This window comes from Bemisia tabaci, chromosome 2 (genome assembly GCF_918797505.1).
Source record: "Bemisia tabaci chromosome 2, PGI_BMITA_v3".
NCBI classification, from domain to species: domain Eukaryota; kingdom Metazoa; phylum Arthropoda; class Insecta; order Hemiptera; family Aleyrodidae; genus Bemisia; species Bemisia tabaci.
The window spans coordinates 47,968,611-47,996,046 of record NC_092794.1 but is presented as its reverse complement, the minus strand read 5'-3'; the positions used below and the strand labels follow the sequence as shown (position 1 = coordinate 47,996,046).

The 27,436-nt window shown below is 38.1% G+C and overlaps 2 protein-coding genes across 8 annotated transcripts in view; one reads left to right on the top strand and one right to left on the bottom strand.

The window, feature by feature from the left end:
* The first annotated feature begins 744 nt into the window (after positions 1-744).
* Positions 745-13,810, top strand: LOC109044115 (uncharacterized). Its single transcript, XM_019061655.2, has 4 exons — positions 745-2,398; positions 7,317-7,477; positions 8,963-12,506; positions 13,641-13,810. The coding sequence occupies exons 2-4, from the start codon at positions 7,358-7,360 to the stop codon at positions 13,724-13,726; spliced, it is 3,750 nt and encodes a 1,249-aa protein (XP_018917200.2). The 5' UTR covers positions 745-2,398; positions 7,317-7,357; the 3' UTR covers positions 13,727-13,810.
* Positions 13,811-14,465: 655 nt separating this feature from the next.
* The window catches only part of LOC109044116 (uncharacterized), a 29,356-nt gene continuing 16,385 nt past the window's right edge, over positions 14,466-27,436 (bottom strand). For 6 of the 7 annotated variants that reach the window (XM_072297469.1, XM_019061656.2, XM_019061659.2 and 3 more), the window contains 6 exons: positions 25,960-26,023; positions 23,615-23,984; positions 21,269-21,489; positions 20,156-20,297; positions 17,063-17,284; positions 14,466-16,474 (listed from right to left, as the gene is read on the bottom strand). In XM_072297469.1, the coding sequence (XP_072153570.1) occupies positions 16,319-16,474; positions 17,063-17,284; positions 20,156-20,297; positions 21,269-21,489; positions 23,615-23,984; positions 25,960-26,023 (1,175 nt within the window). In that variant the 3' untranslated portion in view covers positions 14,466-16,318. The remainder of the gene's footprint in view (positions 16,475-17,062; positions 17,285-20,155; positions 20,298-21,268; positions 21,490-23,614; positions 23,985-25,959; positions 26,024-27,436) is intronic. The other variant, XM_072297467.1, reaches the window with a different exon arrangement.

Sequence of the window (27,436 nt, the reverse complement as noted above, 5' to 3'; positions counted from 1 at the left end):
ACTTTTATAAAATTACAGCTCCGTTGCGCTATTTTAGAGGCCCACTGAGCGCCGGCCTGCCGCCCAGTGGGCCTGTACGGAGCTGTATTTTTAAGAAAGTGAATTTTTTGGAAGTATCTGTTATTTCTGAACTCAGCGACCCTCAAGAGTCCCTAAAAATGCATTTTGCTCGGTTTGAACATTCAATCTGGTCTAATAACAGTCAAATCCGACTTTTTTGCTCGCGAAAATCGGTCGGCGCGCGTTGAGCGGAAACTTCAATCGCTCATAACTCCGGAGCCGTTTGGTTCCACAGCTTAATGGGCCACTCGGTGGATGCGGAAAAAGACGAACAATTTGCAAAACTGGTTTTGGTTCAAATAAAAAATTGAGATCTTTGTAAATTCTTTGTTTAAAAGAAATTTTCTAGACCGAAAAACTGGAAAAAGCACGTACGTATGTTAACTTTAATATGTGATATCGGGAGATCAACCCTTAGAATCTTTAAGGAGCAAATTTATACGATTTTTCGTCCAAATTGGACCTCGATATCTTTCTTCGTTCGAGGGATATCGAGGTTCACAGGTTTTGACCTCCACCCCCCTAGCTCCCCCCCCCCCCCCAATTTTTGGGGGTCTGAAAATTTGGGAACAGAAGCGCTCAAGTGTGAATAATTATAGACAAAGTCTGAAGAAATTCCAGAGTGGGGGGGGGGGGGGCGGCGAAAAAACGCCGTTTTTGCATCAAGCTCTTTGTAGCGCGGTGTATTTTATTTTGCATTTAAACTTAGTTTTTAGTAAAAAGTTTTTCGAGAATCCCCCGTAAAAAGCCCATAAAATACAACTCTCTATTGGTAACAATATTAATTATAGAGCTAAAATGTTTTTCAACATGTATTATACGGTTGTTTTTGATTCGCCTTCAGCTGCATCCGCAGCAATTGTTGTTGCGAATATGATGTACAATTTGAGCATGATTTAGCATTAGCATAGATTGAGCAATGATTTTGGCATATTACATACTAGACTCTCTGAAGGCGTTCTTTGGGCACAAGCAACTCGCCGTGGCTGCGTCTGCAGCAATTGTTGTTACGAGTATGTTGTGCGTACTGATCTTAGCTCGTTACATACTTGACTCTTTGAAGGCGTTTTATGTGCATATTATCTCAATTTCAGCATGAGCCCAAGGCAGCATGGATTCATAAGTAAAACAGGGCTCACGCTAAATTGAGAAACGTCCTTACGTAAGAGGAGTGACAATGTAAGATAGTAGGGATGGCGAGAGTTGGTAGGTACAACGAAAAGGGAACCGATCGGGAGGTAGCGAGCGCTCACCTTGAAATGCCAACGATTATTCCGAAATGACAACCGAAATTCAATTCCAAACTTGACCTGGTGACCACCTCCTTTCCTCACGGGGCCACGAGCTTTTGCATGCGAGAAAAGATTTCTTTTCGAAGTTCATCGTCAACTACTCACGTTTCCGTGACAAATCCACTGTTCTAACACCTGCTGTCTTTTTCTCTCAAAAAGGCCAGACAGCTTTTTGTCCTTTTTTATTTTATCCATCCTTTGCTTGCTCAGTTATTTATTTATTGCTCCCCTCCTCCTGATCAGAGTTTAGGAGCAATGTGAACAGATATAGGTTACTATTATAAGGCTCAGCTCAGAACACGAGACTGCGTGCTAACTGCGCCTCAGTCGCGTGCATTCCATTACTTGGAACCTTCCAAGTCATCATGGATTGGAGCGGGAAACCAAGGGTAAACTGAAAGGACATGCAACATATTTTATGGTCTTGTTAAGTTGTACGAATCGCATCAAATCCACGGTTCAGATTTTCTAGATGTTTGTAAGGTTGCAGGGTAGAGCAGTCAGTTTCGTGCCTCCGTGATCCCCTTTTCCTTCTTTGCTGCTCCATCCCCGCCTTCGGTTCCGGTTTAATTCTGTGGCAAAACTTGAGCAATTAGCACAGTGTTGAGGACTAATGAGCTTTTTTCCAACGAATTTTCCGTTAGTGCGGCTTTCTCTTTTAATCGAACAGACCGTCCCGCGCCTTAGACAAGTGTGCAACGACTGGAACTATATCGCGCTACATATTGTATCCTCCATTCAAAGACCACCCTGTTGCTAGTGACGGTTATATTTTGAGTAGAAAAAAAAATAGAATTAAAAATAAAAGAAACGGTTGGCAGGCACGAACTGGGAGCCCTTGAATGTGATGATTACACACGAGGAATTTATGCAATATTTACTTTCAACAATTTATGGACAAAAAATAACATCGACATTTTTTTATACCTAAAAAAAAAAAAAATTGTTTACTCAACGTGATGTGATACTTCCGTTACGCAAAGTGTATAGGTAACAGGAATGAGCACATTACAAAACCACTGTTAGCAAAGAAAGTCATTGATTAGGTATGTATAAATTTAAGTATTGATCATAAAACATGCCCTTATATGGAAAGATGAAAAAACATGAAATATACTTGTCTGGATATCATCCCCCCCCACAAAAAAACTTTCAGGGGGCCTCCTTGGAGGGGTGGGGTAACGGACCACAACTTTTTTTTCCAAATGGACCTCCCCTTGTGATACCTTGTTTGGAAGAGCATACAAAATGAACATTTTTTTCACCAAACTGAAGTCCTTCTCTCAAACCGTTTCAAAATGGCGCACTATGGTCCCAATTCACTTTTCAGTGATCAAAAATCATAGCGGCTCTCCGTTTGAGTATAAATACATTTAATGCATTTAAGATATGTTTTCCTCATGATTTTGATGCGCTGAATCCGAATTTGACCTCCGTTTTTCCCTAAAAAATCATTGGCAAAAGTTACCGTCATTTTTTCACATAAATCACAAACTGCCATACGATTGGCTTGTTATACTTGCTTAGATTGGATGAAAACCATGCTTTCATTGCACATACATGTACAGTTCATGCAAAATTAAGGATGTTTTAATTTTTTGACGTCCCCCCCCCATTTATTTTTTTATTTATTTTTTTTTTTTTTAAAGGATAACTAAACTGAAAAAAATGAAATAGATCCAAAATTCATTTGTATTTTAAAAATGTCGAAATAATGCTTCAGAGAAGACTTTTCTTTATGTTGATTTGCCGGGAAACGCAAATCGGGTACATAACAATGTTGAAGAGCGGGGGGTGCAATATTGTCACGTTAAGGAAAATTAAATCAACAATGGATAAATATTCGGGAAGTAAGGAATTTTACATCAATAGGTACATTCTAGGATGGAAAAGAGCATTTTTAAAGATAAAACTGCGGAACGGAAAACTTTTCAAAAAATCTCAAAAAGTAGGGGGAACCAAATTTTTTTCGAAACGGTCAACCTCAAAAAGATTCATAGAAGCTACATAATAGCGTCTCTGTAGATGCAAAATTGCTTAGCACGTGTTAAGGCTGCAATTACAGGTGTTTTTCAGGGCAAAAAATTGAGTTTTTCTGGGGCAAACACGTAGTCACGTAAAAAATTCAAAATTGGTCGAAAAAGCAGGCGGAGGCAATTATTTTTGGTTCGGTTGCCTTCCTAAGGATCTGTAGAAACGACTTAAAAGTGTCTCTGGAGGTGCCAAATGTCTCAGAATATTTTTCGAGGGGCTTTCTAGGGTTGTAATACAGTATTTTGAAGGAAACACGCAGGTACGAAAAAGATTCAAAATTCGTTCAAAAAGCTAGAAGAACCAACAATTTTTGGTTCAAAATCCCTCTTAAGGATTCATAGAGACTACTTAAGCACGTTTTTGGAGGTGTCGCATGCCTCCAAAAAGTTTAAGACGACTGCAGATTGATCGATGGCTAAACTTGCTAAATACCGTTATTTTCGCCACCGATTTAGAGACCTAATAAATTCGATTTCTCGAGAAAAAGCAAACCAAAGCACGAAATATTTCTACTGTAGCTTCCCAAAGGATGTGTAGAAGCTCCCTAAAGGTGTCTCATTAGGTGACCTTTGGTGACTTTTTTTTAAAATGAAAGTACGTGGGAAAAATTGGCATTTTTTCATGAAAAATAGGTACCCAACTTCTACCTTGTGTAGAATGTATCAGAATGCCTCGGAGAAAAATTGTAATTAGTGCGTTACAATCCTCTTAGAGTCCTCTACAAAATGGTATAAGCAAAAATTCTGAGAGACTATTTCATGATTCAGGAGAGGCTCCGAACGCTTTGTTAGAAATAGCCACTTCACGGGTCAGAAAATACATATCCGACTATTCGCACAGTTTGTGACACTTTCAAAGTGACTAGAAATTTTTTTGAGGTATACTACGTGTAGTTTATGACCCGTAGATACTATATTTATCAATTTTGACTCGAAAAAAAAATGTCGTCCAATTTCATAAATATCGATTTTTGAGCGCTCCCGAGCGGATTGGGACCATAGTGTGGCGGTCGGTTACCTTTAAAAATGACCGAAAATTGGGGCCTCGATTTTTTGCCAATACCTTTCCCTGAAGCTTGCTACATGAGGGGTATTTTGGCACGGAAAAAACGAATTTCATGTCACATAAATTAAAAAACCGATTTTTTTTTTAAATTGCGACTGATTGAAGTTCAAAATGGCCAAAAATTGGAGACCTCGGTTTTTAGTCAATCGATTTTCTAAAACTTGGAATCTGAGCGTATTTTCGGATGAGGAAAATGAACTTGATGTTAAATATGTATACTCACCCCCCCCCTCCCCCCACTTAAAGACCATTTTGAAAGACCGGCCGCCGTTTAGGGAAACTCGGATTTTAGTTTTTGCCTGAAACTTGAAATCTGTGGGTGTTTCTTTACGAGAAAAACGAATTTGATGTACTGCCGGTAACGTGAAAGAACTCGAAAATAATACCTCAAAACCAGGTGCAAATATCATCAACGTTTCTCACAAAAGCACACAAAAAAATGTCCGTGATCCGAAGAAAATTAGAAAAGGGGAAAATGGGCTACAGAATAAGGAGAAAAAAAGGTCGATAAATAGACCTTTCCTCAGCGCGGCGAGGCTTTGCAACGCAAAATTATTTTACTTCGCAGATACCTGGAAAAATATTGTTAGTTGTAACTTGAATACCTATTGTGAATATTTTAAAGCTTGGACGGAAAAACTTCCAATATTAAACACATGTATCACGCGTGTCATTCATGTTTTACATTTTCATCGGATTCCTCACGAAAAGTTCGTTTACCTCTGAATGAGTCGCAGCTTAATTTTAGAGCGCGTTCGAGTGCTCAAAATGGGTTTTCCGTCTGAAAAACTAATTGACCATACAGTGCGTTCGCATACCAATCTGTGGGTTGGAAACGAGTTGTATCGAATAAAAGCCTAGGAGCATATTTTAATGAAATTGTTCAAAGGTAAATATTATCTTTTGAAACATACATAATTTATAAGGTTTTAAAGAGTTTTATTCCTTAAATGATAGTAAGGCTAGCAACGCCCTAAAAGAAAAAATTAAAAAGACGCGTCTGAAAGGAGGTATTTAGGTTTTCGGAAGGCTATAATGCTTCTTTTTTCGGGAAATAAGCGCTTCGCGCGCGGTTTGAGGTGACAGCACGGGCCGAGTTGTTTTTTTCTGTTTACGAACATCCGCACATTGCGGGAGGGAACCAGAGATGTAACATTGCATGCTAATTCGCGTAAAATTTCATGATTTTTTTTTTTGGAACTTTAGTGAGTGCGTCCAGAGGGCCAAGAAACACCTAAAGACAGATATGGGGTGTTAAAAAAGCCCCCCCCCCCCCCTCATCTAACTTTTTACCTAATTGAGGTAGAGATTTGAAACTTGGAGAACGTTCCTAGGTCAAAGGGAGCTACTTTTTGAACCCCTCCCCCCTAAAATTTTCAGGGGGCCTCCTTGGGGAGGGGGGGGGGGTAACGGACCCAACTTTTTATTTTCAAAAAGGAAGACCCATCTTGTGATACCTCGTTCAAAAGAGCATAAAAAAATAAAACTTTTCGCGCAAACCCGAAGTCAATAACTCAAACCGTTTCAAAATGGCGGCCGGTTAAAGGTGAAGATGGCCGAAAATTGACACCTGGGTTTTTTGTCGATGGATTTGCCTGAATCTCGATGCTGAGGGGTATTTTAATGGGAGAAAAACGATTCTGACGTTAGATTTTCAAAATAACCGACAATTTTAAAATGACAGCCGGTTAAAGTTCAACATGGCCGAAAATTGGCATCTCGGTTATTTGCCTATGGATTTGCCTGAAACTTGGAATCTAGGGGTATTTTGGCATGAGATTAACAAAGTTAAAATTTTTTTACCAGCCGTAATTTTGACAATTTTGGTTTTTTTGAAAATCTAACGTCAGATTAGTTTTTCTCCTGTTAAGATACCCCCTATCATCGAGTTTCAGGCAAAGCCATCGACAAAAAACCGCGGTGTCAATTTTCGACCATCTTCACCTTTAACCGGCCGCCATTTTGAAACGGTTTGAGATATTGACTTCGGGTTTGCGCGAAAAGTTTTATTTTTTTATGCTCTTTTGAACGAGGTATCACAAGATGGGTCTTTCCATTTGAAAATAAAAAGTAAGGGTCCGTTACCCCCCTCCCCGAGGGAGCCCCCTGAAAATTTTAGGGGGGGGGGTCAAAAAGTAGCTCCCTTTGACCTAGGAACGTCCTCCAAGTTGCAAATCTCTACCTCGATTAGGTAAAAAGTTAGATTGGGGGGGAGGGGACTTTTCTAACACCCTGTATGATGTATACCTCGATTTTAAAATTTTTACATCCGTTGCACCTCCCACAGCTTATTTCCACCCTAATTTTGGCCTAAATTTCGCCGCACCTTGTTCACCGGCTTTTAAGCCATAATATCTATCGCTTAGAAACATAGAGGCGAACTATCCAAAAAGGGAACTAACTCGGTCACACAAGAGTCACGACGCACAGGTGTTTTCGCTCAGTTTTTCATGCACAGCACCTCATCAGCTTAGCATAATTATTAAGTCGCATCAGCGGGAAGATCATCAAAAACGTTTCCGGAGGTTCAGAAAGGTACTACTGATTCTAAAAATTATTAGCGTACAATTTCTTAAAATTGATTAATTTTCTTTGAATAATGTGTCTTCAAAACATAAAATTAAATTTCTAGCAGCTCGGTAGCGGTTCCGGAGAAGGCTCGTAGTACCTAATGGTAAGCTTTTATTAGGGGACTCTGGACATACAAGTAGGTACTTAAAAGTTATTATAAATACATGAAAGAAGATTGGCCCTTTTTTTTAATATGGATTCTCCTGCACTAGGTATCCATGGCCGCTTATTTAGGTAACCGAGACATTCAATTGATTTTCTTTTCTCAGTAATAATATAACATTGTTTTTTCAGAAAGTCGAGTTCATAGATAGTCTGACTTCAGAAGTGTAACAATGACTTGCGAGAGGAACAAAGAGGAAGATCGGAACAGAAGAATTACGAAGGTGATGGAGCGTATAGGCAATGAAGCAGCTCTGCTCTTGGCAAAAACAGAAAGGCTCCGCATGTTAAAAGTGAGTGGGGTCAATGAGGGGTGCCCTTTTGGAAACAGAGTACACACAGAATAGAGGGTGTCCGATAAGAATGGCTATTTGTTAATATCTCGAGAATGGATGCAGGTATTGAAATACGGGTTGGACAAAAATTCCTCAAATGGAAGTGGGCAATTTGGTTTGAGGGGGGGGGGGGGGACTTTCGAATTTCAAATGGTAATCCCCATCGTGTGATAGCGCTCGTTGGAAAAATAATAGAAAAGAAAATTTTTGCCGCAAATAGCAGGTCGCCATCTCTCATTGCTTCCAAATATGGGGCAAATTGACTTCATGCTTGTTAATTGGCCGATTTGAATGAAGGTTGGCATCCGGAGGTTTTTGGCATTGGAAGAACGAATAATTAAAAAGTTGCCTTATTTTCAAGATGGTGCCCTTTGAAAAGGCAGGAAATTAATATCTCGGTTGTTCATCAGCTGATTCATCCGGGCCTGAAACTTGCCATCCAGGGCAATTTTTTAATTCTAATGTCAGATTTGGTCCAACCTCGGATACCAAAATTAATCTACATCGGCCAATGAACAACCGAGATTCTATTTTTCCGCCATCTTGAAACTGGGGCAATTTTTTTAATTCTGATGTCAAATTCGTTCTTCCCCTGCTAGAAAAGCTACGAATGCCAAACCTTCATCTACATAGTAATGATAGATAGCGGTTTGCGCCAAAAATGTTCTTCTTTCATTATCTTTCAAATGAGGTATCACACAACTGGGGGTTTTTATTAGAGATTCGAAAATTGCTCCCACCCACAACCACCCCAGGAGGCCAGGCCCAAGGGGGCCATGGTCCCCTTAAAAGATTTGCCCACTTTCAATTGAGAAAGTTTCATGCAAACCGCATGTCAATATCATCAAACAGCACACTGACTTGCAGCAAAGTAGCTGCAGGATTGAAGTCTTGCGGCTAGTTTGCTTTTCAATGCAAGCTTGCAAATTCAAACCTTTTGAGGCTTAGTTTGCGATATTGCTGTAAATTCGCGGCAAACTTGCAAAATAACCGCTGAATATCAAGCTTGCTGCAAACTGGCAAAACAATATTTTCTCCAAGGTTATTCTTTAAATCTCGTTGGAAATGATAATTTCGAGGCAGAAAATTAAACTCTGGCTTGTCTTTCATCTTCTTTCTTTGCAGCATATTTGCATTGATTCAGTAACTTCCCAGATGGGGAGAAAGACAATTTGAAGTGCAGATCCAATGTTGGCTTTCACAGTGTAAATTAAAAACCAAATATTACTGGAACTAATACACATAATTTTTCCGACTGTCCCATTGGACGATTTTGACAATCAATCCGAACTTGAGGTACCTAGGAAGGTTTGAGTTTGAAACGTAAAATAATCACCTTCTGAACTTTGAAAAGGTGCGTAGCCTGATCTCTCTGCAAGAGGATCAGTTCCTTCCATGTACCTCTCCAATGAAACTTACCGAATATTACTGGTTTCTTTACAGGACCATTATGAGGCGTACCTGAATAGAGTGTATCCCATCAAGAAAAATTATTTGATTGAAATGTACGACATTAAGAGCCATTATCCCGAGTTAATTTATGTAGATGAACCACTGTATTCAATAGACGACTACCTACCTCAATTTAAAGCAGTAGGTAGATCTTACTTTGAGGGAAATACTTCAACACTAAGTTCTGTATTGGATAATAAGTCAACACGCGCAAGTCAGTCAGGGAAAAATTATCTACCAGACGTTTTGACTTCACCTGAGAACTTATTCACGAGTGAATCATTGAAGAATAGGGGTGGTGAGCTAGTAAATATGAACTCTTTCATCAGCGATGAACGCAACGAAAAATGTTATGCAAGTGATCTCATTGCACCTATTCTGACTACAATTCCCGACAGCAAGTTTGATAGCCACTATAAAAGCAGCAGAAAGGAGTCTACTCTTTGTGATAATTGTGAACGGTTAAAAAGGCAGCAGATGCAGAGCTATTCCTATAATACTGGGCCTGGGAGTTATGGAAAATCGAATTATACCTATTCTGATTTCAGTAGATTTAGATTCCGGAACTTGGCTCGAAATTCAAAGATACCAATGAGCAGGTTCCATTATCAGTCTTTTCCGAATATTGAACCAAGGCATCAAAGAGTCAGAAGTGACTCAGTTGCCATGAGAACTCCATTGCAAAGAGATACTTATATCGATAATATAATTAAGAGTAAACTCGAAAATAGTAAGCGAATTATAGATAGATACTCAAGATTGTCTCAATCTTGGAATGGAATCAAGAATAAAAGCCAGGAAGATGCGGACGTACGTACTTACTTAAAAAAAAGAGAGGTAGACAGGCTGGCTAGCTACAGCAACAATTTGATCCGGCATTCAATACCAAACCAAAGTTTCACAACAGGCAATTATTCAGCCGTGGACTCAAAGCACAATTATCAGAAAATACTACGGACACTATCAGACAGAGAGACAGTATCTCATAGAGCAAATCTGTACAAACATGTTGTATTTTCTTCAGAAGTTCCCTCTTCTTATGATGACGTCTTGCATAAAAATTCTAGCACTTCATTATTGCAAGAAAGAGGAAGGGTCCAGAATTACAACATCTATCCATCAAATTTGTCGACACTCTCATCTTACCCGTCAAACCGTTCTTCCAGTGTAAGTGATACGCAGACGAGTTCTGGTCAACGTCGGAGTTACTTAAGCTCCCCTTTTAATGAATCTGACTTTCAGAAAGTGCCATTCTATCAAAGAGACATGAGTACTACATTTAAGGGAGATATTGAAAAGTCCCCAGTCAAAATTTATGAAGATACAAAACACGATCGTGACGAAGTACGTACAAACATGTCTGGCAACACAAATGATGGATCATTAGGGAGAGGGCATGTGGATGAAAATAGTTCCCAAGCTGTGGCTGAAAAAATGGTTACTCCTCGAGTCGTAATCTTTGAGGCAGATACGGAAGAAATTACACTGATTCCTCAGATTGGAAACCCTACAATAGAGACAGAGAAGGTTAAAAGTAATATCATAACTGAAACTGCAATTAAAAAGAAAGATGAAGATAATGATAACAGCACCCACATCATCAATCAGGATGAAAATAATAATGAGAACAATCATAAGGGTAAAAAGTCCAAGGACAAACAATATGAGGAAAATACACCCAGACAGATGTGCATAGATGATCTAACAAACTCTGAACTAAAAAGGAACTCACATGAGCGAGAATCAAGAGCCACAGAAAAATTAAAGCAAGGAGCCATTGAGGAGGAGAAAACCGGGACAGTTGAAGAATCTTTTGACAGAGAAAATGAGACTCGTAATAGAAAAACTGTTGAAGATGAAAAACGCAAAGCAGCAAGTGACACCACTTTAAAAGTAGAGGAAGAAGACAAAACGCTTGAAGCTGATACTGAATTAAAGCACACTGATGCCGTATGCCAAAAAAAGGAACTGAAAGATATCGATGGTGATTCCAGGAAAACTTCCACAGAGTCTCCACCGATTGTCAAATCAGAAGTTGTCACCAATGAGGGGCCTTCTGCTGATGGGGGAGAAAACGAACTAAACTTCTCTGACGTACAAAATTCAACACGAATAAAGCGCACATCTTACACGGATGAAGACTCAGAATTGATGGGAAAAAACCAAAAGGATACAGATATGAACGGATCAGCACAACAGGTCGACTTTGGAGCTATTCATCAAGCAGATGTGATTAATGACCATTCTGAGAAACTAGCGTTTCCACAGTATGATGGAGTGCATCAAGAGGTTGACGGGCACCTTGAGAGGCCGTATGAGATGTTCCAACATCAGACTTACACTGATCAAGAGCAACAGCCACTGGATGAACAAAATGCCCGTCAATATGAAAATCAGCCTCAACATAGGTATGAGGAGCAACCTCAACTTCCATACGAGGAACATCAACCGCAAAATAGGGTACAGAAACAGACGTATGCGGAGAATCCTGAATATGAAAATCAGCCTCAACAAAGGTATGAGGAGCAACCGCAACTTTCTTACGAGGAACATCAACGGCAAAAGAGGGCACAGAAACAGAAATATGAGGAGGACCCTGAATATGAAAATCAGCCTCAACAAAGGTATGAGGAGCAACAACTTTCATATGAAGGACTAAAACAGCAAAGTAAGGTTCCGAATCAACAGGTGTACGAAGAGAACCCTCCGCAACCATTTGAGGTGCAAGAGCAACCACCATACGAGAGTCAAGGGCAGCCACTGTATGATGAGCACGTACAACAACAGTACCTGGAGCAACAAGAACCCTACAACGAAATTGTGTATGACGGGTCAAGCACTCAGTACAGAGATGAGTCTCACTATGTTGAACAAAATGAGAACTATCCCCAGGATCCAAGCCAGTATCCTAAGTTTGAAAATACGCGAGAGGATGTTTATGACGAAAATCAAATTTACGAACATTCTCATGCACAAGATGAATTTAGGCAGTATGATGGACACGGGTCTCAGGAACTTCTTGCTCCAGAGCCTATTTACGGTCAAGATGGGAGGGTGGAATATTCAAGCTATCAAAATGAATATCCAGTGAACAATGAGAATTACGGAACTGCACAACAGCTAGAGGAGTATGCGCCTGGTACCGAAGGCGAAGATTATAGTCAAAGAATTCCGGAAGAATATGGTAGAGGTTATGAGAATCAACACATAACTTCTGGAGAATATGAGCAACCAAGAAACATGTACGGCGAAGCAAATGATCCGAGCCCATACGTCCACCACACAGAAGAATATGGTCAAGACGGCTATCAAGACCAAGAGTATCGAACCAATCAAGGTGATCTCTTCGAACCGGAAGCTGAGTATCCTACTCCGGAATATCATCAGGATCTTCATTATTCAGATGAGCCACAAAAATATACTGATGGTGTGCCAGAACAGTATCAACGAGAAGAATTGACTCATAACACGCATCCTTACTCACAGGATGCACGCCGCACAGATTACTCATCTCAACAAGAAGTGTCTCGACAAGGTAAATATACAGATCTTTGAAACTGTAAACCTTTCCCCTCCATCCAAAAACAGCACAGCAAATTAGTTTCGATTTTTAAGATGTTTCCACACAGTTACCAGTCAAATTTGTAAGAATATTCTCTGATTTTCCCGGGTTTTTCAAAAAATTTCCATGCCTTATTTTGAATTCTGGACCAACAAATTAAAATCGATTCCTCTAGGTACCTAACTTTTACATCGACCTTTTAAGTTGGAAACTGAAACAGATTTCCGTTAAAATATTAATATTACAAAGAAACTTATTCTGAACACTTAGAATTGGGATAGTTTTGGCTCATTGCATGAATATTTGAATGAAATATAGTTACATACACAGTTGGAGGAGAGTGAGAAAAAATCTAAACAAAACAATGAAAGAAAGAAATAAAATTTACACTACAACAACAGGGATGGGATGTTAAATTTCTCTGCCAAAGTCCAATACCCTAAGGAACAGTTTTCATATTTTCCTGATTGTACAATGTACAGTGCAAGAAACACCATCTGATCTGCAGCACAAAATATTTTATGCAATGATTTTGGGTCTTCGGATTATGCTGCACGCTATATTCAAAGATGAATTTTTACAGACTATTCTATCATTAGACTTTGCCTACATTGATAACTTCTGAGGTTATATTACACCCAATAAAATAATGACTGGAGAAGATTCTTTCTGGTGTGAAATTTAATTTCAACACGAAATTCTGATGATGATGCACTAAAATTCCATGCTAATTTGATTTTAAAAGGATTGACGCTCTTAGTGGTTGCATGCGGTTGAGTTTGAAAAGTTGTCAAAAGGCTTAAAAGTATGACACTAGCATGAGCCTCCACCCAAAACCAGTGACTGATGCAATGATTTCAAACAGATGTTGATTTAATTTTATGGGCTTGGTTGTGGTGGAAAGGACTATGAGCGTTTTGGCGCAGAAAATTCATATATAAAGTTAAAGCACACCTTTTTGTTGGAAATTTTGGACTTGATATGAACCCTCAAGAGCTTCTGATAGTTTAGAAGCTCCAGAACTCCGTATGATACTCTAAAGTTACTTCAATACAGGATTAGAATCAAGTTGGAAAGGTGCAAATCACAATTTTTTTTCTTTCTCAGGAAACACACAATATGAAGAAATGAAAGTCTCAAGAGCACAAGTGGATGCATACCAAGAGCCCCACCGCAAGGCTACTAAAGAGTAACACCAGTTAACTTACTTCCAAGCATTGACCCTACTACTACTGAAGAATAAATACTTAAATCAGTATATTTACATTTTAAGAGTAGATGCTTGTCTTTCTTGTTTTTCCCGGTTACCAAACCCCCTATAAAGCTCATCACTTACGATTTTTGAACAAAACATTTACCACGAAGGTATAATCTTAATTATTTTGCCATGTTGGACTCAAGACATCATATTTAATTTGTGAATCCCATTTTACATTTGAAGAGGAAAAGTTAATTTATTACCGGATACATTTCTCTTCATTTTTTACTTCCTTAAAAGTGGCAAATTTTCCTATTATAGCTCGCAATCAAAATTGATAAAGACCAAAGTTTGATCCCTTTTATCCAAAGTTTATCCTTGTAGGAAATAATAGGAAAAAGCTAAAGATCAATTCAAGGCTAAAGTAATTGAAAAAAAAAGAAAAAAATGCAGGATGCTTCGGAACTTACGCTACAATTAATTATCAACAGCTAACACAAAAGGAAAATACTCATATGCCTAAGGTGTGCCTACTCACTAAAATTACTCATCTCTTTCCCTTCAGAGAGTGTAAATAAAAAACCAGAGGGGCTCCAAAGGACCCTGAATAATTGGCCCTCATACTATTGAAAAAAAAGTTGATTTTGGCGGCACCTTTTCAACTTCACGTGTACTTGCCTGGAGTCTTAAAATTTAGAGCATGACATGGAAGAGCAGAAAAAACTATAATGATGTGAGTTAGTTGGAATCAGTTAATTTTTAATTATTTACCCAGTGGAAGAGAAGGCATTACATGGGTGAAGAAGGTAAATGTAAATTATGAAAATGCTTTCACAATACCGCCAATTTACAGAGAGAATACTTGCATGAAATTATTACATGGGGTGTTTGGTTGAATACTTGTACAAGCGGCTAAGTATGAGATCTGAATTTAATAACAGTAAGTATTTTCAAGTGACACAAAAAAGTTTAAAAAGCTACAAAAAGAGAGTATGTACAATGGAATGGAAACAAAAATAACTTGCATAAACTTTGGCAAAAGAGAAAAAAATATTATGAGAATACATTAATTATTTACCTACTGATCAAGGTGAATACAGTTTGGTCAAATGATGGATTAATTTTGTAAGGAGTAAAGAACACCGAGTTCATTGGAGTAATCTTAACCAGTAATAACGCAGTTTTGCCGAAAGAATAATTTATCAAATTTTTTCAAAGTCATAATAAAAATATTCAAACAAAATTACTAAAATTGATGTTTCTTTTTAACAATTGCTTTAGGGAGAAAACACTTTCATCACTTGAACCAACAAGGTCTAATTAGTAATAAAAAACAAATTTCTTTAGCTTATTGCTAATTTTGCCTTTCCAAGGAATCTTTGTTTTCCCGAATTTGAATGAAGACTGAGCATTATATACGTGCAGAACTAATAACCTGTTCAAATACTATGGGTGATAAAGTATTGAGTTTTTCATTCAACAGAACATCAGAGTGAATCAATTCAAAACAGGATTTTTGACAAAATTAGCCCCTGACACGTGAAACATTGAATGAAGAATTGAAGAAAAAAAAATAGAATTAAACCTTTCTTAATTGAGCTGCATTTAATAAGGAGAGGGAATTCAAAAGCAGCATCGAAGATCAATTAAATTTTTGTTGCTATTGATAGTATGCTCATCTAATGTGCAAGTCTGATTGCACTAACTGTTATGAGTGTGTAAGCAATTTACTATGCACATTGCTGATAATTGTATATTGACAGAGAGACTACCAAACGACGTATCTTGTTTGCGGTGTTTAAAAATCTCCACTCCAATTTTATTTTTTTGAAGGAGAACAAATCAATATCATTACTTGAAATTTTCACATTTTTCTTAAAATTCTTTGAGAAGAAAAAACACAGAAGTTTTCAAGGATTGACATTGAGTAGTTTTCCATTTAAAAAATAAAGTCTCGACGTCGCAAACCGAAATACTTGGTCTGAGAGTACTTTTTTTCATTTCATAGCTCACGTGAACGATTGCCTGATGAGTAGTAAAATCCGATTTTTAATCTAACAGACCTTGTACTGTCACACACAAAATAGGGATTCCTGATATGAAGCAGTGTTTAAAAGTCAGAGGGGCACCTTTTCTACAGCATTAATAAAAACAAATTACAAAATGAAAAAAGAACTAAGACCTAAACTTAGGAAAATAATGAGCTGACCTAGAAAGAAAAAAGGAAAAAAATTGAATGACTTTTCATTAGACTGGTCTCTATTAAGAAGCCACTTCATTCAATTTTCAAAATACATAGAAGAGAGAGGAAGGCACGATTTTATTAAAGATTAAACTTTCTCTCATGGTAAACTTAAATAAAGACTTTGATCAAGCTTTGACCAAATCTTCTGAATATAAGGCAACAAAGAAAGGCACGATTTTATTCAAGATTAAACTTCCTCTTGCAGCACATTAAACTCGACCTTCTTATTAATATCGCAGTCAAAAAATAAGCAATGAGTGAAATGTTCTTATTTACAGCCAATTGGAAATAAAAAATGGGTAACAAGAAAATTTTTGAGATCATACCTTTGGTGATAGTGGTTTAGACATGGGTCAAATCTCTGATGAACTCGTTAATTACATCTTTAATAGCATGTTCCTCTTTCTTATTAGAGCCTGGTGAGTTCTGTTGGCTTGAGAGATAGTTGGAAGCTATTCCTTTGACTTTCAGCAAAACCTCAACCTTCTGCTGAACAGACTGTGAATATAAAACTAAGTTAAAATTGGATTCAACTTGACAAAAATATAATGAAGAGAATATTGATAACAATTTCAGGAGTCAGTCTAGTAGATAAAAAACAAGCTACCTGCGTGAATTAAAGATTTTAAATTACCCTTCCTAATGCTTTCCTTCTTGGAATTATTGCTTCTTTTGCTTACTAGTTTTGCAACTACAGTAAGCTCTTTTCGCCATTTTTTGACAATTTTTTGTCCATCTGCTAATACTACAAAAATCCGGGTTTAAAAAATTTGTCAGGATATTTTTGGCCACATTATTATCAAAATCAAGTGGGACACTACATGATCTCCCTTTGTCTGTCTCAAATGATACTCTAATTTTTTTTAAAAAAAGAACTTTTGTTCACCAGAAGGAGATTTTTAACAGCTATTTTACAGGATTTCACCATTCTTTTACTGATGTATTTGGATTGGACTGGCCAGTTTCTCATAAGTCAAAATGACTATGGTGAGAGAGTTTCTCAAGGTTGCCTTGCAAGGAAAGAGGGGGGTCAAAAAGTTGGCCGAGTAAATTATGCTTGAGAGCTAATCAATCAATCAACATTACCTTTGGGTTTATGATTTTCACTACTTCTGCTGACCAAATGAACCTTCGTGCTAGTTTGACGAAAAGCTGCCGACCCATTGGATGCCATTCTCCACCTTCAGCTGGTTTCAAGCTGAGCTGAGCATGAACTCCCTGCGCGGGCATTTTGGCAAAATTTGTGTGCAATAACCTCAACTCGGAACACTGCACCTTGCCAGTGTGTCCATAATCAATTGAAAAAACCTGCAAACAGAGAGCGGGGCATCATGTCTCATTCTTGTACTGATGAAACACCAAATTATGATCTGTTCATTTAACTAAAAGAAATAATAATTTTAGCACACTGTTGCCACAGTTAAGCCATTATTTTAATTTCAATGATTATCAAAAATTTTGTTGACACTTAACAAATCGTTTCTTCACCATATTGTCTCATAGTTGGCTAAAGCAAAGGTATCGAAGAAAAGCTGGAAATAAAAGTTAAAAGTTAGAGAATTGCACCACGTATCTGGTAGGCCTTCTTGGTAAGGACCAAGTTCAGTTGATCTGCATAAGTACTGAATACAGTTTACAATGACAATATGATAACACGGTGGTTTATGTTAGATGCACCTGTGCCTCTCAGTATTATTTTAGACTCATGGTCAGTACTTTGGAAAAATATCACTCCATGTTTTTTTACAGAGAGCCTGTCAGAACCCCCCCCCCCCAAAAAAAAAATAATAAATAAATAAATAAATAAATGAGGTGTTTTCCAACGACACATTGCTCTGTTCAAAGTGTTAAAAGTAAGTCTGTTCAGAAATGATCAAAACGTGTAAAATGCATTTGTAATTCCTTCAAAATATCTTTTCCAGTCAAGTATACAATTGAATTGTGTGAAATTTCAGGTGTTAAAATTCTTACAGCCTCTTTCAAATTTCAGGGTCGGGTGAAATTCCCTGTCTGTTTCAGGTTTTCCTTATCTTTTTAAGAACTTTTCATCCAGTCGTTAGTTGCTCATAAGAACTTCATGAGAGCTACTATGCGGTTGGTTCCTTCCTCTGAGTGATTTTACCCATCAAAAATCTGAGAGAGGATCAATTGTCCACTTGGTTGGCTCTTTTCGGGTTCAGGATAGGGGAATCGAAATAATAAAAATTTAAAAAAAATGATGATTTTTGGAGCGAATCAAAACTACTGGGTCAAAAATAAATAAGGAAAGGTCCTGTAATTTACTGAAGTTAAAGTCTGTTTATTAAAATTAAAAATTATAGAGACAAAGGTAAAAAAGAAATTCTACAACAAGCAGACTCCTGGGTTTCCCAAAAAACCTGATTCCTTTTGACTGGACTTGATCCACATGATGTCATACTCAAAGGCAAGAACTCTAGAGATCTGTGATGGGCAACTACACAAGGTCTTAACTCACAAGGGGAACTTCCCAAGCTGCCGCCTCCGATCGGGCTGAAAAAATTCGTACGAACTCTTTGGATGAATTTATTTGACCCGTATTTTTTTGTTTTTTCCAATGCCCCCCAGAAACACCCCAAAAAAATTCCGGAAAGTTTTGCTTTGAGCGCTTGAGTGTATAAACGCAGTGTAGCAGCGTCTTCTCGCTGCCAAGTGGTGGCCCTGTGGTAGCGCGCTCGCCCAGTGATCCGGCGAGCCCGGGTTCGATTCTCGGGCGCCGCGCCAAATTTTTACGACCGAATTTTATATTCTCACACATTTTCACATCGATTCCCATTTGATACATTAGATCTTAAAACATCAATTAATTTACAACCATCAACGATCAATAACTTCTTCAATTTGAAGTATAGATTTTTTTTGGGGAGGGGGGGAGGGGTCACGCGCGCGATATTCTCGCCAATCACTGTACTTTCACATTAGCAGACGACCCGCTCCGCCCCCTCACATCGACATATTTCTCCCGATCACCCGTATGAGTCATGATTTTTCCCATCATTATCCAGAAAATGATAATGAAAAATTACTTCGAACATTCAAATTAAAAATGCTACAATTTTTCATTATCATCTTCTGGATAATGATGGGAAAAATCATGACTCATACGGGTGATCGGGAGAAATATGTCGATGTGAGGGGGCGGAGCGGGTCGTCTGCTAATGTGAAAGTACAGTGATTGGCGAGAATATCGCGCGCGTGACCCCTCCCCCCCTCCCCAAAAAAATCTATACTTCAAATTGAAGAAGTTATTGATCGTTGATGGTTGTAAATTAATTGATGTTTTAAGATCTAATGTATCAAATGGGAATCGATGTGAAAATGTGTGAGAATATAAAATTCGGTCGTAAAAATTTGGCGCGGCGCCCGAGAATCGAACCCGGGCTCGCCGGATCACTGGGCGAGCGCGCTACCACAGAGCCACCACTCGACGGTAAGAAAATGCCGCTATACTTACTGCGTATATAGACTCAAGCGCTCAAAGCAAAACTTTCCGGAATTTTTTTGGGGTGTTTCTGGGGGGCATTGGAAAAAACAAAAAAATACGGGTCAAATAAATTCATCCAAAGAGTTCGTACGAATTTTTTCAGCCCGATCGGAGGCGGCAGCTTGGGAAGTTCCCCTTGTCAGTAAAAAAAACAACACATAAATTCTCTCCAAAATCTTCGGTAGAAAATGATCCACAAGACAGAGAGTTTGGAAATGGACTCCTGAGCAAGGTATAATCAAGTATTTACAACATGGATCGAATGGAAGTTAGATTAGGTAAAAGACAAGCGTCACTTGTATTTTAGCCATTGGACCAATGTCAATTTAAACACTTACATCTTGTTTGGAAGTTGATTTTCATACTTCCCATTGCAGGATTTGTTTTTCTTGTGAAATTTCGAAGGGGAAAAAGGTTGCATGATGCTTCCATTCAAACCTTGTCTGGAAGCCCATTAGAGGTGCCTTTTTTCACCTATGGGAAGCTTTTTGTAGACTTAATTGTATTTTCCGACAAGTTTCTTGTGGAATTTTACATGAAAATATTTTGTTTAAAACTAGTTTCTTTCATTTCTGCTTGGGTAACTTTTAAGAGAATTTGTAGAAAATAATAAGGAAAGAAATAAAATTCAACGCAAATTTGAAAGAGTAAAGTGGTATGTATTCTTTTATACTCACATCAACTTCATTTCCACTATTTAAATCTGATAGAGCTCGAACCCTGTGCCATTTTCCACTGGGAGGCAATTTTGCAACATAAATGCTTCCAATTATAATGTCACTTGGACTAAGATGTTTCGGAATTCCAAGGTAAAATTGACTGCAAAAATAAGCAGACTGATTAATAAGGGATGAAAACATGACAAACCATTCAAACTGTCAACTTAAAAAACCGTAGCAAAAATTGGTATTGGTAGTGAGACTAGTGAGGAGGCTATTACGGTTATTTGCAAGTTCCAATACAAAAAACACAAAAATTAAGGGGTGTTTATGTCTTCTCATCTACTGTGTTTAACTGACTGAAAAGTAGCTTTCCTCTGAGGAGACTTTATAAGTCTTTGGTGATATCATCGGTTGTTAACACCGAGTATTTGCCATCGTATCTATTCTTAAGCGTTTTGAGGGAAAAATTCCAGAATATCAAGCTGCTACAACAAAGAACGGCTCAGGAATATCTGGTTTGCGGTGAAGAATACCAGGAGAGGGGAATAGAGGAGAGGGATTGGCTGTGTCAAACATAATGAGAAAAAAATCCATTAATTGACACGCCATAATAGCTGGTGAGTGGAGAAAAGAGTGCTTTGGAATGAAAAGGGTAAGGATAGTGGTACCCAGTTTGTAAGAAGGAAGAAAACTCTGCCTCTCACGACATTTTCCAAGGATGGGGATGCCAATAGGAGGCTCAGAGTCTTCTGCAGAAAATTAAAAAAATTCAGAACAAATTCTGATACTTGGCACAATGGCACATGGTAAAAGAAGGTATTTGGAGGTTACGTCTGCAAAAAGAAACGTTTGGTAAGAAAGCTTTTTGAGAACTGCCTCTCTCGAACCACATAGAGGTAAGAATTTTACAAGGGGATCCGAGTATACTTTGTTCCTGAGAAAATCACTGCAAAAAGCATCTTGTATCTCAAGTAAGTAGCAAATTAATGTTAAGATTCAACATCTAAGCGCTAACAAATCGGGAAAGGTATTCTTGTACTCTTCAAAAACGGTTTAAATCCTTAATACACACAAAGTACATAACTTGTGACAAAGACAATTAGAAGAGCACACAATGTAATGACTTACTTCATTTTATTCATCAAAGATTTCAGACCTTCTGCTTCGGAGTTCAGCTGAAAATAAAAGTCAGATGGGGAGTTTGCTACGCAAATTGTGATTGGCACTAAATGCTGCATTCCATTCTTCCCAGTTGCTTTATGAATTTCTTGTGGTTGAACAGTACAATTAACTAAGAATCCTGTGCGTGAGGGCTGTCTAGATTGAAGACTAGGGCTTGAAACTGTTGGCTGAAAAAGAAATTGAATGACAACTTATTCTTAGAGAAATGTGAGGTCTTTTTCCTACATGTATGGTGATGCATTTGAACGGGCAGTTTGAGTTCATGCGTACAGCTCATGATATTGAATTCACCATACCTAAATTATTCGAACTATCACACACTTTTTGTTGCCGGTCTCTTGATTTGGTCTTGAGGACATTTTCTGGCATACGATTCCATGATAAAAAAATTTTATAGGAGAAAACATTTTGAGTGGTGCTTTCATTCATACCTCGTCTGGAGGCACATATTAACATTTCAAAATAATATTGACAGAGGATGACTTTAATACATTGCCTTTGAAGGAGATCTATGACATTACATTGGACGTAGGAACTTCACCATCAAATGGATCGTGAAGATTCAACCAATATAATTTAGGTCTACAGCACGATAACCGTCTCAAAAGAACACTTAGAAGAAAATCACATCCACGATAAACAACAACAAACGCTGCAACTTCCTTATCAACATACAATAGAGCCCGTATATAACGAACTCCCTTTTAACAAAGTTTTGAATATAACGAAGTAATTTTCATTTTTCTAGTGCTTCCATATGAGGACTTATCTGTAACAATAGTGGATGTTGAGTTTTCACATTAAGAGAAAATCGCGTTTGAAGTTTTTGAAGCTTTGCTCTTTTCCGCCCGTAGAACCGAGAGGATTCTCATAAAGATAAAGAGCAACTCTTCCGGTAAAAAACACACGTTTTACGATCTTTGTAAGTGAAAAATTGAAGGAGTAAGTTTGGAGGAGTAAGGAGCGGTTTGAAAAAAATGTGACATCTGCTATTTTTACTGCAAACACTTTTTTATGCATGAAACAAAGTCTTCAGGAAGGGTAAGGCTGGTGAAACGATTGAAATGACCTAAAAGTAAGTCAATGCTGAGTCATTTAACAAAATTGATCAAGAGACTAAACCGTTTGTAATTCTTACAACAAAAACAAGGAACAAATTCTAAAATCAGTTATAAATTCAACAATTCTGGCGAGACGGTCCCGATACGTATAATTTGAGTGTCAGCTGCAGCCCATGGCCGGTGGGCAGGCAGTTATCTCAAGAGGGTTCAAATCTCCACAGAGTCCTGCCGCGCCGGCCGGGGAAAACAGTGGATTTTCACATCGGCTGTTTTTACAAATAACACGGTTTTCAGTTCATATCTCGCTGAAAAATTGCGCTGGAAGTCTGAAACTTTGCACAGGCATTCTTGGAGGCTTTAGATTTCGAAAAAAGCAATAAATGGCGGATGTCAGTGACCTCTATTGTTACATATATGTCCTCATATACACTCAATAGTAGAAAAGTACATAGTACAGTAATAGTAGTAGTAGTTTAACGAAGTCTTGGCGGCGGCACCTCGCGTATAACAAAGTAATTTGCCGCCATTTCCGCTATTAAGTTTGGTACTTTCTGCTCTCTGGACGAGTTCTGCTCGCTTGCAGTAATACGTGTGGTAGTCGCAGAATCACGAGGTTACGAATAAAAGAGAATAAGGGATAACAAAGTGAGCGCTCACTGCGCAGCCCGCCGCGCATGTTTCACACCTCACTCTCTCACACTTGCACACGTCTGCGATGGAGGGGAGGGGGAGTCCGGCAGCGCGCCGATTCATCCCATGTCTCCAGTTAGCAGGATTCACCTCCATCATTTTTCTCCAGGAGCCTCTCCAGAAAGCTTTCCGGGAGAGGTGTTGTATACGCGTTTGAGAGGATTCTTGGAGACAAATCTTGGAAGCAGGTAGGATCCAGATTCTACCACCACACTTAACCGGGTTTTACGCAACTCCTGAAGCGTTTCATGAAGTTGGGTTCTACACCGCGAGGAGCGCTATCGTCGAGCGTTTCCCAGAGCTGCCGCACGTGAGCGCCTCGTTGACATCAGCCATTTTCGCAGGTTAGGATTTGTCCGTTTGTTTAAACAATTTACAAGTCCGCTTTTAACAAAGTTTTTCTGGGAACCGTGAACTTCGTTATATACGGGCTCCACTGTATTAAAATTTTGTCTAAATTTAATGCTTACACAGTTGTGTTGCACATTTTTGCTTGAAGAATTCAAAGAATTTTTTAGACTTTTGTGATCATGCAACTTACTTTTGTGTCAAAATAGCCAGAATCCATATCACCATTTTCACTAACTTCAACCGAATTTTTGGAGGAACTTAAATCCCTAGGATTCCAGTTCTCATTAGGATTCCAGTCATCGTTTAAGGATATTTCTTTGATTTTATTCACTGTAGGAGTCCAATGATCTTCATAGATATTTTTGGCGTTCTGAGCTCCTGTGGTACATTTGTCTTCCTGCACATTATCAGAGGAGTGGTTAACTTTTACAGTCCAGTCATCTTCAGCTTCATTTTCTGTTCCGTTTGAAAGTTTTGGCTCCTGCTTGGCTTTGCCTGTACATTCCGTTGCACTGGTAGGTCTTGGTGTCCAATCATCTTCATCTTCCTCTTCCTGACTGCTAAAATCACGAAGGACATGATAAAAGAATTAGCCTCCCACTTAACAAGTGGACAGACTGATCATCTGTTGATATGATTCCACAATACTGGCTTCAGAAGCGCCGTATGAAATTTAAAAATTATATGGGCAGTGTTTCAGAGAAGGGGACCAGGCAACATGGACTTAAAACTGGGGGAAAATAGGCTTGAGATGGTTAGGTAAATTGAAACTTTTTTCTTTCTTTCTCTTTTTTCTTTTTTATCATTATGACCAGTTTTTTAGTATTTTCTTGAAACAGAATTGAATTTAAAGATACATTTTCACAATCTTCTGCAATTTCTGAATAAATGCCAATGAGTTAATGTAAAATTAATACTTATGAGTGACCCAAGAACCAAATCGAGACTTCAATGGGCAAGCTACTGTCTCAAAATGAGGAAAGCCCTGTTTGTTTTGTTTTGTTTTTTTTTTAATCGAGAATTGCTGCTTTCAGGGTTCATTCTTATGGTCATGGAAAGAAGTTCAGTCAGAGGAGTCCAGGAATCATTAGTTTTGTTGTGAACTATCAGACCTCAATTTATCAGATCTTAATAGATCGCGATTTGACAGATCGATTCGTCAGTCCTGAGAAATCCTATGAATCGAAGTGATTTGAACATAAATTTCAAACGAGCCCAAAAGAATGAAAATCAGATGAATGAATACAAGGATATAATGCTCATACGACTTGTAAAGGACGTTAATTGGCACCTAAGTGCCATTTAAACCTCATCTAGCTCCACAATGCTTCACATGAGCTGCTCTATGGGGTGTGTTTCATAGCATGCAAAACCGGTTTGGGTGCTGCATTAAATTTCCTCATACTTTTCTGACACAGTTCCTTCAGATGAAAAAGCCATTTCTCTGTAAGTTAAATATTCATCTAATCTTGAAATTGTTTCAACATCTATAAGTTACAGCGTCACAGAGAAAAATTTCAATCTTATTCATGATTATAATAGTTTTTTAAATGAGATTAAGAAAACGAAAATTGGCTGTGAACTTAATGAGATGGTACGCTCTGAAAAAAGTGTGGCGGCTGTCTCAAAAAACCGCCATCTTCGTCTAGAAGATCTTTTTTTTATTATAAAAATGAATTCTGAAAGCTAAAGCAGCAATTTCCGATTAAAAAAGTGTATGGTTTTTTGGTGTACTACTTAGAGGGACTAAAGTCAGAGCAAAACTATGCACTTCAAAATAAAAGTGTAATATGAAAACCATACTAACTAATGAAGATCTTTCATGCAGCAATGATTTAAGATTAACTATTTCTTCTCCTGTTAAAGAGATTCGACGGACGCTATTTTTTGTGTCAGAGCAACATGCCATATATCGCATCAATTCATTCCATAATTTTAGCTACTCGTCATTTTTTTTTTTAAATTTTAAGATCGCACTTCTGTTGTCATAAGACTATAAAGAATTTATGTACCTTTGACAAAGAAATTCAACATGATAAAGGCAGGGATCTTTTAGAGGAAAAATATCACATTCGATACTGATTTCAAAACTGCACTCGAATGCAATATTTTTCCTATAAATAACCCTGCCTTTATTAGGTTATTATGTGAAATTTCTTCGTCAAATTTGGTACAAAAATTTTTCAGTCTCATGGCAACAGAAGTACAATCAGTACAACAGTACAATCTTGAAATTTAAAAAAAATGACAAGTAGCTGATAATATGGAACGAATTGATAAGATAAACCACGTCCCTCTGACACAAAAAATGGCGTCCGTCGAATCACCTTAAATTTGAAACAAAGCAGAATGTTGCCACAGCTTTCTCTATGATCAACTTTCCCACTGAAAGGCTTTCAATGTTAGGAATGTATTAAGTATTTGGTATGCCTATATCATCATGAGTATTATGAAGCCTGAATTTATGCGACTTTCTTGAGACTTTCAAGAGGAAAGAGGTTTTGTCAAATAAAAATATCAATAGGCCATTCTTACTTGGTCTGTTTGTATCCTTGTGGTCTGTGTGTCGGAGAAGAATCGTGCTTTGACTGAATGGAACCTAGGAAAGAAATAGGTGCGATGAGCTTTGTTCCAAAATTAGTGAATGACAGTAAAACCTTCAGTTTCAGTGATCAGTTAAAATCATGATAAATTCTTTCCCTTTCTTTCTCTCGAACACCAAGATAACCCAACACCATATAACCAGGTCCAGGATCAGATAGATTCCGCTCTTACATGATATTCATGTGTAGGGCCAGTTCACTTTTAAGTGAAGCTAATTTGCATCATTTTCCCCTGACAATTTCTTGGGAGTTATTTATTACTCTGACAAAATAATATGAATTTTAGTGATTGTTGAAAAGCTCATTCCGGCATTGTTCTTGCCTGCGACTTGCCTCTCTTTCGACTTTAATGCTGGCATTCAATATTAATGCACCATCTTAAGCATGGTCACTCCTAAGGAGTCCAAACGATATGTGACACTGAATTTCGGATTTTTCTACCCCCCTCCCTTTTCGTACCGCTTCTGTTACATAGGTTTATATCCTTCAACACGTTAAAACAAAATGGCAAAACTCTCTCCTCGACCACCCTCCCTCCCCTCAGAGCATTACATATTTCATGAATGGCCCCTGCATTCCAGAGATGCCCTACAAATTGAGCATCTGCATACGATAAGCATTACTCTTATCATTCAAAGCAGGCTGAATATTGAAATTGAAGCAATAGGCAAAGAGGACAAAGGGCAAACAGAGCGATCCTATTAGTGAAAATGGGTGGTTGAAGTGGACGAAGGAGATAAGTAATTGACTAACTGACTGCAATCCATGAGAGACCCTAGAGTTAGTGCATCATTTTCCTCTTTGGTCTATAACATCCACCCTTTTCAACCAATAAGATTGCTTCATTTTCGTTTTGTCTATCATTTTAATAATCAGCCTGCAGTTCTTCGTGTTTTTTTAGAAGTCTCGATCTCAGAATACTGACCGAAATACTCTGATAAAGAATTTCTCCATTTTCATACTTACATTCTCCATAATTTGGGCTAAACAGGTCTGACAAAACTTGTTTTGCCCGGACAAAACCCACATTTTTAAAAATTTCAGAGTTTGACTACAACGCAGTGGTCCATAGTAGTTCAGATCCATGGAGCCATGGATTCTATCATGGGACCATTCTGATTTGTTTAAAGGCATGAGACTAAAACATATTCTTTGAGGCATTTGTCATCAAGTTGGGTATCAAGATAATTTAACGAGCTTGGATAGAGCTGTTGCATGCGGAGGTGAATCATCAATGCAACTCTTGCTCTTGCGGGTGGAGGGATTATTATGACTAATGACTAATGTGAAATTTTGCGAGAAATACGATGGTGCCACTGGTTATCTTTAAGGCGAGCTTCCAAGCTCAGGAAAAGCTTATAAAGTTGAGGCCTTAATTGAGAGGATCCTACAAGTTACATTGAGCGTCC